The sequence below is a fragment of the Schistocerca gregaria genome, chromosome 1 (genome assembly GCF_023897955.1).
Source record: "Schistocerca gregaria isolate iqSchGreg1 chromosome 1, iqSchGreg1.2, whole genome shotgun sequence".
Lineage (NCBI taxonomy): Eukaryota > Metazoa > Arthropoda > Insecta > Orthoptera > Acrididae > Schistocerca > Schistocerca gregaria.
The window spans coordinates 516,010,029-516,022,481 of NC_064920.1; the positions used below are offsets into that span (position 1 = coordinate 516,010,029).

General features: G+C 39.5%; 1 protein-coding gene across 3 annotated transcripts in view; it reads right to left on the reverse strand.

Annotated features, from left to right (window-relative positions):
• LOC126276370 (uncharacterized) overlaps positions 1-12,453 on the reverse strand; it is a 252,682-nt gene that overhangs the window by 71,086 nt on the left and 169,143 nt on the right. For all 3 annotated transcript variants that reach the window (XM_049977284.1, XM_049977274.1, XM_049977291.1), the window contains exon 5: positions 8,073-8,199. In XM_049977284.1, coding sequence (XP_049833241.1) covers positions 8,073-8,199 — 127 coding nt within the window. The remainder of the gene's footprint in view (positions 1-8,072; positions 8,200-12,453) is intronic.

Consider the following 12,453-nt stretch of genomic DNA (forward strand, 5'->3'; position numbering starts at 1 on the left):
TGGGAAGTATACCAAACATGGTTAGTGCTGCGTTTTCAGGCAAATGATATTAAGTATCCAGTCATTTTTGTGTTCAACAAATCCTCAGCTGTATTAGTTAGTGCAAAATTTGACTTAACCCATATGTGCTGTCAGACATTTTTGCCTTGCTTTTGGCACACTTTTTCACCAAGAAGCATGCAGAAGCATCTTTTTTAGAGTTTATTCAACGTCACAAATCTAATTCTGAATGTTATACCTCATGGATTGCTGACCATCAATGTGTAAGTAGAAAGTGTAAATTTATGTGCATATGTGGACAATCCTATGCTGAAAGACATCATCACAAATCTAATTCTGAAAGTTGTACCTCATGAACTGCTAACCATCAAGGTTTAAATAGAAACTGTAACTTTTCATGTACCTGTGGACAATCCTATGCTGAGAGTTTGATTTGAGATGTTGCAGTCCATATGGCCCCTTATAAACACATGTACACACAGGCCTTATGACAGTTAGAACTCTGCCTAGCAGAAATGTTATGCATTGACTGTGCTTTTGAAATCTCATAGGCTGCAGAGCACATGTTTTCTTCTGATTTCAGAAGTTTTACTATCACTTCAGCAAGAACATATTTAGTGCGTGTAACTTCTGTCTCAGATCCTAATGTGATAAATATGTCTCATCCGACTGCAGTCCATCAGCTATGTCCTGTGCTGCCCCAGTTTGATCCAACATGCTCGTCATAGTGGGTTCAGTTGTTACTTATCTGTCCAGATTGTTTTACATAGCATGCTCAATGGAGTGTCCTCATTATGGAGCTGAATACTGCCACTGTTTTCATAAAGGGCATACTGCAGAGGTATGTCACAGTGTGGCAGATATCAAGTAACATTGTTTGCAATTTAGGTTAGGAACTGTTCTAATAAAAAGAACACAAAGAAAATGATGGACACCACACTTTATTATGTCTAAAAGTGAACTGTTACAAGATGACACTTACCACACAGCGGCTACAGTATTAGTCTGAGAATCCTAGTCAGAAAGTCAACGTGTAACGAAAGTGAGGCTGGCTAGCCTGACTTTTTAAGCTGTCAGTCAGCTGGTAGAGTGCATGGAGGAGAGGCTGTTTGCACATCCATGAGGTGTGGCCTCTAACAGTTCTAGTGTCTGCTGACTTCTGTTGTGTGCCTTGCAACTACATGCCCAGATCTGGGGTGTGGAATCTATCTGAGTCACTACACACCTCTCCCTAGGAGTGAAGGAGCACGCTGATTCCTGGGGCAAGGTATGGACAGCCGCAATTTGGAGCCGCATGTCCATGGGGGTCTCAGATGTGATGGGGAAAGCAACTCCCAATCGGATGAGGAGACAGTGCCCATGTCCAAGGAGGCCTCAGATGTGGGGGAGAGAGCAACTTCCAGTCACTGGAGACCCTAGAATATGGGCAAAAGTGGCTGGCATGAGGAGTGACCCAACACCCCCACTCAAAGCACAAGATGACTGGACAGGCAGACCAAGCTGGGATCACTGGCACTGTCCAGCTGTGGTGTGAATGGTGGAGGCAACTCTGCCAAAGGCTGAGGCTGTGCATCAGACACAGAACTGGTGAGGTGCATTCCACAAGCGGGGGGTCCACTGGGGTTGCTGCCAGAGGCTGCAAATTTGTAGGCTCATTGGGAGGAGAAGTTGACGCAGGTGGAAGAGGAGGCTGGAACACCAGCAGATAGGCAGCACTGAGTGAGCAGGGCAATGGAGCAGGTGGCGGAACAACCTGGATGTGGGGAGGGAGGAGGTTACCCACCCAGATGCAGGGCTAATTTTGATGGCATTGGACCTCTTGGTCTTTGATCTGGAGGGTGTAGATGTGGTGGCTGTTCTGATGCATGATGGCTCTCAGTAACCAGTGAGGGTACTGACAAAAACCACATGCTCAGACTGCCCAGCAGGAAACCTGGTACAGCAGAACACAATGGTGGGTGAGATCCCGGATCAAGGAGGTGGAGCAGTCTTCTCAACTGGTGCCTGTGGAGAAGCTCAGCAGGGCTACAGGAACCAACAGGAGACATCTGTTAGGCTATCAAAAGAAAACTATAATGCCTCCTCAGTGGGGAAGTCCTGCAGATATTTTTCCATCTTGATCTTGAAGATGCAAGCCATGCATTATCCCCCCCACATCAGACTGGGGGTGAAAGGGAGAGGAGTGAGCATGGTTAATGCCCAACCACATAGAGAAATCACAAAATGTCTGCGACAGTAACTGGGGTCCATTGTCAGAAACAAGAATAGCTGGGAGACATCCAACAGAAAAAAAAATTGAATAGGGAGCATGAATAGTGACTTCAATAGCAGCCCAGGCGCATTAGATCATGTATGGAAAATTCAAAAATGCTTCAATGACAATCAGCCAAAATGCATTCAGAAATGGACCTTCAGAATTCGCATGGATGCATCCCCAGGGTTGGTTGCTAGATGAAGATGATGATTATGTTGGTTTGTGGGTCACTCAACATCATGATCATCAGCACTCATACAAGTTCAAAATCTTTCCATTTCCAGTCTAGACATTTCCCAAATGATAATAAAGACCACACAAACATCCAGTTCTCGGGCAGAAAAAATCCCTGTCACAGCCATGTTGCTGGAGGCCATGGGGAGAATGACGACTTGGGAGCTGCCTGTTGGCTAGCACACTGAGATATGCAGCAAACAAATGTTGCAGCACCCTTTGGTGACGGAAACACACCATTGATCCTCACGTAATAGCTGTAAGACCTCCTACTGCAAATTCCCTGGAATAACCACTCTGGGAGTTGTGTTGTTTGTGGAGAGGAGGAGGACCCCTTCTAAGACTGAAAGATGGTGGTGCAAGACAAATTAGTTTCAAAATGGATCATAAGTGCAGCCCAGAGGATGAGGATACCAACCTTCCTGGATGGGGTAGACTACCTCCTTGAGTATGGGGTTGGATGCTGTTGCATTCGTGACTTGGACTCCAGTGATTGGAAACTTGTCTTCCTCTTGGTGGGAGCAGACATCCACATGAAAACAAATGAGCTCCTCATGATCAAATTAGGGATATAGGCCAATGGGCAGCCAGGATAGGGTGTCCATGTTTGCATGGCACTCAACGAGGCAAAAGTGAACATCACAATTGTATTTGGAGAAGAACAAGGCCCATTGCTACAAATTATGTGCTGCCTTATTGGGTGGATGGAGTAAATAATGAAGTGGCTTGTGGTTCATAATTATTGGAATTTGATGCCATACAAGAAAATGTGAAATTTTGTGATCACATACAAAATGACCAGAGGCTTTTTCTCGACCTGAGAGTAATGGACCTGTGTTGGACTGTGAGTTTGTGATGCAAATGCCAGTGACTAGAGTTTGGGATGCAAACGCTAGTGGTTGCTCTGAACCATCTGCATTCTGAAGGATCAGGACTGCTCCCATACTGTACTGCAAGATGTTCATAGCCAAAACCAATGACTTGTTGGGATCAAAGGTAGCTTGACACAGTGCTGACCCAAGGCATTCCTTCAGTATGGTAAAGGCCTTGTCACACACTGAAGACCAGACAAAGGAAGCATCATTCCCTAGAAGTAGATAGAAAGGGGTTGCAATGGTGGATGCACCAGGAACGAACCTGTGGTAATAAGCAATGTTACACAGGAAAGCCTGTAGTTCTTGCAAAGATCAGGACACAGCATTGCTCCAGACAAGTTGGATGCCTTGCCACAAATGGCATGGAGCAGACACTCAAGAGATGGTTGGAAAAAATTGGAGATTACAATACAGACGCACAGCTTGAAATTTTTGAAAAAGGGTCTGGAGATTGTGTAGATGGTTGCTCATAGTATATCCTCTAACAACAATGTCATCCAGGTAATTGAAACAGGGTGGAATAGTGGATGTGACCTGTTCCAGACAGCGTTGAAAAGTTAGGGGAGCAATTGCCATCCCAAAAGTCAGTCATATGTATTGATATAAGCTGAAAGGCATATTACAATTCACGATATGCTTGGGCTCCTCATCCAGGTGTAATTGGTGATACACTTTGGAAATATAAAGTTTAGAGAATAATTGGCCACCTGCTAAGCATGTGAACAGTTTGTCCAGACACTGGCAATAGGTATGTGTTGACCACAAACTGTGTATTCATGGAGACTTTAAAACTGCTAAAAAGTCGCAATTTAACATAGGCTTTCTTCACCATGACCAGGCATATGTCCCATTCCCTAGATGAATTGGGAACCACAACTTAGAAAGAGGCAAGTCAGTTCAGATCCATCTCGACTTGGAAGCATGGGACTACAGGAATCTGCCTAGCATGAAGAAATCTAGAACTAGTTGACAGCTTCTAGGTTATGTTGGCTTGAAAGTCTATGGTACATCTTAGGCTTTCCACAAAGACATCCTGAAATTCTGAGCACAGAGATTCCAATGATTGACAGGGTATGTTGGCTAATACCAACTGCATGGAGTCTTTGACTGAAATGCTAAAGGCCTGAAAGCCATCAAACTTGCAAAGGTTTCCTGAACTAGCATCATGTATGGCAATAGAGGTAACAGCTGAGAACTGGCCAATCGAGGATGGGCCAAGCAAAGATTTTCTATTTGTCACGTCCCCCAAGGTGCCTGTGTACCAGTGACAGTGGCAGACAGCTGAGGCCTGAATATATTTGGGCACTAAGTAGGGAAACTGCTGCACCAGTGTCCATCTACAGGTGCAGATGTCGTGAGAGAACCAAAACTTCAAGAAAAAGCTTATTGGAATCCTAGTCAGTAACTGGCCCTGATGATGACACTTCCTGGATATCCATATCTATGTTTTCTGATGCTGTGTTCTGTGCAGTTGAGTGGCAAACTATAACAATGTGCCCTTTTTTTCCGATACTTATGACAGACAGCTCAATGCTGGAGATACTGATCTGTAATGCTGGGAGTAACAAAACGTACACGATGAAAACAGGGAGAAGTGGCTAGAACACTGTTTAAGTGCTGTGTGGAAGCCACCAGATCAGCTGGCTTACACCACTTCTACATTGTTCTCCCCATATGCATTGGACACGGTCAGGCCACCCTGTACTGCTGAAACATTGGACCAGGCTTCCAGCTGTTGAGTAGTAGCATGTGAGACCTCTGGACAATTGACAAAACCTCTTTAGGGAGAGGTTATCTAACTAGCGACTATTGGACTTTTCATTTAGTTTTATATTTTAGTATTTTTAATACCTGTTTAAATACACCTAATATACTGTAGAACTGGTCAGTCAATTTTGTATAAATGGAGGGCAGAATGGATGATAACATCACAAATCATAACATCAGCATATGATTACTTTGACTTGCCCATGACAAAATGGCACTTGCGACTAAGGTCTTGGAGGTTTTCAGCACAGGCATGAGACTGATGGGGCTGCTTCTTAAATTTTTGGAATTCAGGCTTAGCTGCCACAATGTGTGTGTGTGTGTGTGTGTGTGTGTGTGTGTGTGTGTGTGTGTGTGTGTGTGTGTAGGTGATAATAGGAAGACAATTAACATAAATTGTCAAATGACAATGAGGAAGGTTCCGAATCTACAACATGAAAGGCATGGAAAAGTTGCCATAGGCAGTGTTCATACATTTCCCAATCTTCTACTGCCTCATCACAAAGCCAGAATAGAGGAGGAAACAGAACCAGAGACCACAGTTTAGAGACCAATGCTGGCAAAGCGTGTTGCATGACTGTGATGAGCTCCTTCTATTGTTGCATGAATGTTTGAAGCAGAGACTCCATGTTGTGACTAGATGTGAAAAGTAACCATATAATGAAAAAACACATTAAAATATGACCCTGCTTGTCGTCAGTGTTTTCTAATCACAAGAACACAAAGACAGTGACAAACACAATATTTTATTACATCTAGAAATAACTTGTTGCCATGGAGTAGTTACACTACTAGTCTGATAATTCTAGTCATAAGGTTAACATGTTACTGAGAGTGAGGCTAGCCAGTAGAGTGTATGGAAGAGGGGCTATGTGTATATCCATAAATGGTGGCCCTGATGGTCACAGTGTCTGCCAACTTCTGTGGCACACATTGCAACTGTGTGCCCAAATCTATGTGGTTCGCTGCAATAACAATATATACAGTGGTAATGTAGTAGTGCCTGGCAAGATAATGTTACATGCAGAGTTACAGGAAGTGCCTGTGGCATTTCATTTTGACACTAGTGGACTGGTCTCTTGATAAATTAATCCACATATTTCAGTATTGGTGTTCTGCTTTTGGACAATGTGTGATCAAAATTAAGGGCATTTGGACATCATGGAATATCCCTGTTAGACAAAGTGCAAACTACTTGTGTACTGCCTCTCCTGATGGTTGCAGACACAGCAGACGAAAACATTTGGGTTTTCAATTCAACATGCCTTACATTACGTCCAAGAACTAGGACAATGTGAAGCAATAGATACTACCTGCTCTCAGTTTGCACCACTGTTTGAGCCATGGTTAGGGAAAGCCTTGAACTTTCGTGCCAGGATAGTGTTGGAGTCTCCAGCAGGGTGTATTTCTCTCAAATGCGTCAAATTCCATTAACACTTGAGATGAAGTAAAGCTAAAATTGGATGGATTGGAACACAAAGTGACTTCCCTCATTTCTTTTAGCTGATGTGTCTCTCCTTAGTCAGTAGTATGAAACAGGTGGCTCTCTTTGCTTCCAAGGTGATTTTAAACTACAGTTAATGCATAAGCAGAAGTAAATTCATGTTCATTAATACATCCTGATAAACTCTGTTTTAAAATTTTCTGCACTCAACCTTGCTCCAAAATTGATCTCACTGAAGATTATTTTAAGCTTCTATTAGATGATGAGTCCATAAAAACTTCAGATACAATTTTTCAAGCAAGTAAATAGGAAGTTATGCAGTACAAAAGGGAAATCAAAGCTTATCATCTTGGTCTTTTGAAAGCATACATAAACAAAATAATATTGTACACTAGAGATAAATCAAAGGAAGTTATGCTGAATTAAACAGTTTGGTCTTGTATTCAGGACTCTAGATGCTGTCATCCCCATCCAACCATCCTGATTTAGGTTTCCTGTAGTTTCCCTCAGTTACCTCCAGCAAATTTCTTCATGGTTCATCCATTAAGCCCACATCTGAGTACCTGTCTTGCCCTTGCCACACTAAACCTGTCAGTATTTAAGTGCCTGTATTTATTGATTATAATATTTTGTCTTTGACTGTAATACCATGATATGTCCAATATCTTTATAAAAGTGACACAACATGAATAAAACTACTGTACTAATAGTCTTAAGGACTTTGACTAACAGCTAAGCAATTTATTGCCAATCTGTGTGAAGATCCACAGGTCTGTGCCTCTCTTGTTTTGTGCTCAGTAGCCTGTCTTAATGTAAATATTATATTCCAATCAATAATATTCAATATTCATAATAAGTATTAAATATCTTTTTAGTGATCCATGTGCCTGTCAGCTGTGCTGCATATTGGTAACTTGCTTTCTTCCATTCCTTGTAATATAAAATCATATAAACATATGGATAATGCAGAATTATTGTTATCTTTAATGTCATAAGAGCCTATAAATGAAATTTTTAACCACACAATTAATTTGGTGCTATTTACTAGAAGCATGAATTTGCACTGTCACGAGAAGAGATAATCTCATCTTTGTGAAATTGGATCATTGAAAAAATAATGTGTTTTTACAGTATATGATGAAACTACATATGTTTGATGTTTTAAAGTGTCCTCTTAAGTAAAAAGCTTAACAGTAATCAATGTATTTTGAGAATATTTAATTTATGGTCTCCAAAGTATGGAAATTCCTAATTTCTCAGATAACCTTCTCAGATTAATTGCTGGGGGATTGCCCATAGGACGGCATAAAAGTAATCCCAAGAGTTATGGTCTTTTCCTAATGCTGGTTTGTTTTGAAATTTCAACATTTGTACTTAAGCTAAAAGTCATGAAGAAATCATGTCTTTTAATGAGTACCACATACCACACTAATTCAACATGATTTCTCCCAGCTGATTTTTAAATACGTCTTTTAAAACTTTTACACAGAGAATTTACCTTACTTTTCCTGATATATCATATATAATACCATTTCCAAAAGAGTCAAACATTGCTGCTAATGATTTTTGCCTGTAAAATCCAGTTTCATCTTTACCAGAAGGATTCAACACAATCATCCGCGTTCCTGAAATGTAATATGAATATGTATGTATATTAAACCTTAAGGAAAATGTCCTGCATATAACGATATTGTTCTACCTTAACTAAAAAAGCATTACCTATTTTGGCTCTATAGGCACTAATGAAATAAAATCTTTAACAGAAGACAGTCTATTAATAAATAAATTATGAAATGGGAACAACATGAATGTGCAGAAGTAAGCAACAAACAGTGTGGCTAAGCGAGTCATGGAGAAGTAGATGCGAATGAAATGTGAAACAAGAATGGTCATTGTAGCTTTTAATGTCATGGGGACAATATTGTATTGTATAGAAACTGAAACAGGAGTGTCTTTTTATTAATATAACAGAACTGCTACTTATAATAAGTATTCCACTTGTAACAAGAACAAAACTTTTGTATTTCCATTGATGCACTACATGAAATTATGACTTTTACACCATGAATATGTCCACATTTTTCATTGTATGTAGCTTTTGGCAGTTTCTTGTGCTTTTGGTTAACTGAAAGTATCATTTTATGAGGCTGAAAATAATTTCACTTGTTTTGTATGTCTCTCTTATACAGTAATTTTGAAGGACATTTGTTGGAGTATATTTATTTACTTGTCTCTTCTGAGGTCTGCATATAATTTTGCTTTCTTAGTAAAAGTGCCATGATGGAGGAGGAGGAGGAGGAGGAGGAGGAGGAAGGGAATAGAGTCCCAGGGAAGTGTGATAGCAGCATTCATTTTATCTGTATACATAAATGCTTTGACAGATGGGGTACACAGCAATCTTTGACTTTACTCATGATACTTTAGCCCAGATGACCCTATGATCCTTCCAAAAGGATTGTATGCATAGAATTACAATAATTAAAATAACTAACATTGTTGGAGTTGTGGAAAATTTTTCAAACAATGAAACATACGTTTTAAGTCCATTGTTGAGAGAGTGTAGACTGTCATACTGGTACCACAGTTGTCTGTGTTGTTCTTTGAAAATCACTCTTCTGCAGCAATGGATGAATGGACCAACATAGTTTTGTATGGGTGAGTAAACTTTATTATGAATGTTTATTATTTATATTATTTTTGTGTTAATAACATCTTAAATGTTTAATCTTACATACAGCAGTAAGAAGTATTATCTAAAAACAGTTTCATAGGTAGTATTTAGGGCCTTATTTCTAAACATCCTTCCGGGAGGATGGTAGGATTATGTGACATCTTGCCTATGTACTTGTGGGAAAAGGGTTGCACTAAATGAACTATACAATATTCTGTACAGCAATGATGATTTACTAAATAATAATGTAGATTTGGTTCCAACTCCTCCTCTGAATGCCACAGGTGACATTGCTGATGAAGATCAAGGTGATGAGGATAATCCTTGTATAGATAACTTACCTGCATGTCAGCTAAATGCAAATGTTTTGATTACTGACCCACATATTTGGACTTTGACTCTAAATTCACCAATGGAAATAAATTGTCTTCAGAAGGAACAAATACTTGGTACATCTTCAGTGTGTAGCAACAACACAAATAATACTGGGAATAAGCATCAGATATCTCAGTCAGCTACTCCTCCTTCCTAAAAAAAAAAAAAAAAAAAAAATATATAAACAGGATTCTATTTCAAAATGTAATTCTAGGAAAGAAGAAAGTTGTAACTCAGCAAAAGACAGGATTTGTGAATCAACTGTAGAATGGCCTGTAATGAATACTGTACCTAAAGAAAAAGGTATGAGTCCTTTAGAATACTAGAAAATTTTTTTGAAGAAGGGATTATTAGCCTGATGGTTACATATGCCAATCAGTATGCAATGAAAAGAAATAAATTGGGAGACTGCACTGATAATGAAATGTGGGTTTTTATAGCTGTTCTTCTCCTTAGTGGGTATGTTGTGGTTGTGAGGAGGAAGATGTACTGGCAAGGAGAAACTGACAGCCATAATGAACTTGTCTCCAATGCCATATCAAGGCACCAATTTGATTTTATTATGAACAATCTTCATATTTGCAACAATGATGAACTGGGTCCAAATGATAGATTTGCAAAAATCAGAAGATTGTTATCCATGCTCAATGAGAGATTTATAGCACTGCCACCAAATGAATGCCTTCAATCAGTTGATGAGTTGATGGTTCCATATTTTGAACGACATGGGTGTAAACAGTACTTCAAGGGTAAATAACTAATTTAAAAAAATTGCATTATGTCCAAATAATTTCAAGTGTTTTCATAATGGTGTATGTTAAACCAATTCAATATGGATGTAAGTTCCGCGAGCATTCAGCTTCTGCAAGATCTCAAGAAAAGAGGCACTGAAGCTACTGGGACAATCTGCCACAACAGAATACCTAAAAGCTGAATTTTGTCTCCACCAGAAACATTTAAGAAGGAGAAAAGAGGAACACACAAGTCCTGTCCAGATAAAAATTCTGGTAAATGTCTAAAGGTATACGTTAAAATGTTATGCTTTGAAACAAGTCAACATGTTAATTAACTTCCTTTTATTTCAGGAATATTAGTTGTCATGTGGAATGATAACAGTGTCATTACTTTGGCTACCAATTATGACCAGGCTCTGCCACTGAGACAGGCAGGCCGATTCTCCAGGGAGAAGAAACAGAAAGTGTCAGCACCTCAACCTAGACTGTTCCAAGCATATAATAATCATATGGATGGAATAGATCACGCCGAACAAACTACATATCCATGAGAGGAAAAAGTGGTATTTTCCTATAATAGCACATCTAATCACTGTTGCTGCACAAAATACTTGGAATCTGTACAGGCATAATGAGGGGCCAATGGATGATCTCACATTTAGGCACCATATTGCCACTGCCATACTTGATGGAAAGAAGAGGCCATATTGCCACTGCCATACTTGATGGAAAGAAGAGGCCATATTGCCACTGCCATACTTGATGGAAAGAAGAGGATTGTCCTAAGCAGATGACAACATTCCAGAGTAAATGAAATTGAATCATGCTATGATGGGAAAAAAACATTATGTTGGTGATTTAGCAATATATTACAAAACAAACAAGAAAATACAACTGCAATGGAGAATGTGCAAGAAGAAGATCGCCACTAAGTGCCTCAAGTGTGATTTGGCTCTTCATATTTCATGTTTTCTGTCTTTCCATACAAAAATGTAGTTGTAATATTGTTGAAAATGTAGTCATATTATTCTGCCATCCTTCCAGAAGGAAGACCCATTGTGACTACACTATGGATATACTTGTTGTAAAATTTGTTTTCTGCGTTTGTAACAACAAATGCTAATAAAATATTAGAATATAAACAAACATTTTTTTAAATTTTATTTCAGGGATATCTGGGTAAGTATAAGGGAAAGTATCATAACTGAATGACTGCTCAACAATTCAGGTAGATGTAGACAGAATTTCTATTTGTTGTGATGAATGACAGTTTCCCCTAAAAGTAGAAAATTTTAAGTTAATGCAGATGAGAAGGAAAAACAGTCCTATAATGCTCAAATACAGTATTAATGGTGCACTGCTTGGCACACTCATGTGGATTAAATATCCAGATATAACATTGCAGACAGATATGAACTGAAATGAATACGTAAAGATGGTGGTAGGGAAGGCAAATGTTCACCGTGAGTTAAAAGGAGAATTTTATAAAAGAGTAGGTCATCTACACAGGAGACAATGTATGGAACACTACTGGAATCCAATCTTGAGTACTGCTCAACTGTTCAGGATCCCCACCACTTCAGATTAAAGAAAGATATTAAAGCAGTTCAGGAGTATGCAGGTTTGTTACCATTAGGTTTGATCAACATGTGAGTGCTATGAACATGCTTCACAATTCATATGAGAATGCCTGGTTTGAAGGCAATGTTCTTTTCATAAAACACTATGAAAAAAATTAAGAACTCTCATTTGCAGCTGACTGTAGAGTGATTCTACAGCCACCAATGTACATTTCATGTATATTGTTGTTGTTGAGGTCTTCAGTCCTGAGACTGGTTTGATAAAGCTCTCCATGCTACTCTATCCTGTGCATGCTTCTTCATCTCCCAGTACCTATTGCAGCCTACATCCTTCTGAATCTGCTTAGTGTATTCATGCCTCGGTCTCCCTCTACAATTTGTACCCTCCACGCTGCCCTCCAGTACCAAATTGGTGATCTCTTGATGCCTCAGAACATGTCCTACATACCGATCCATTCTTCTAGTCAAGTTGTGCCACCAACCCCTCTTCTCCCCAATTCTATTCAATACCTCCTCATT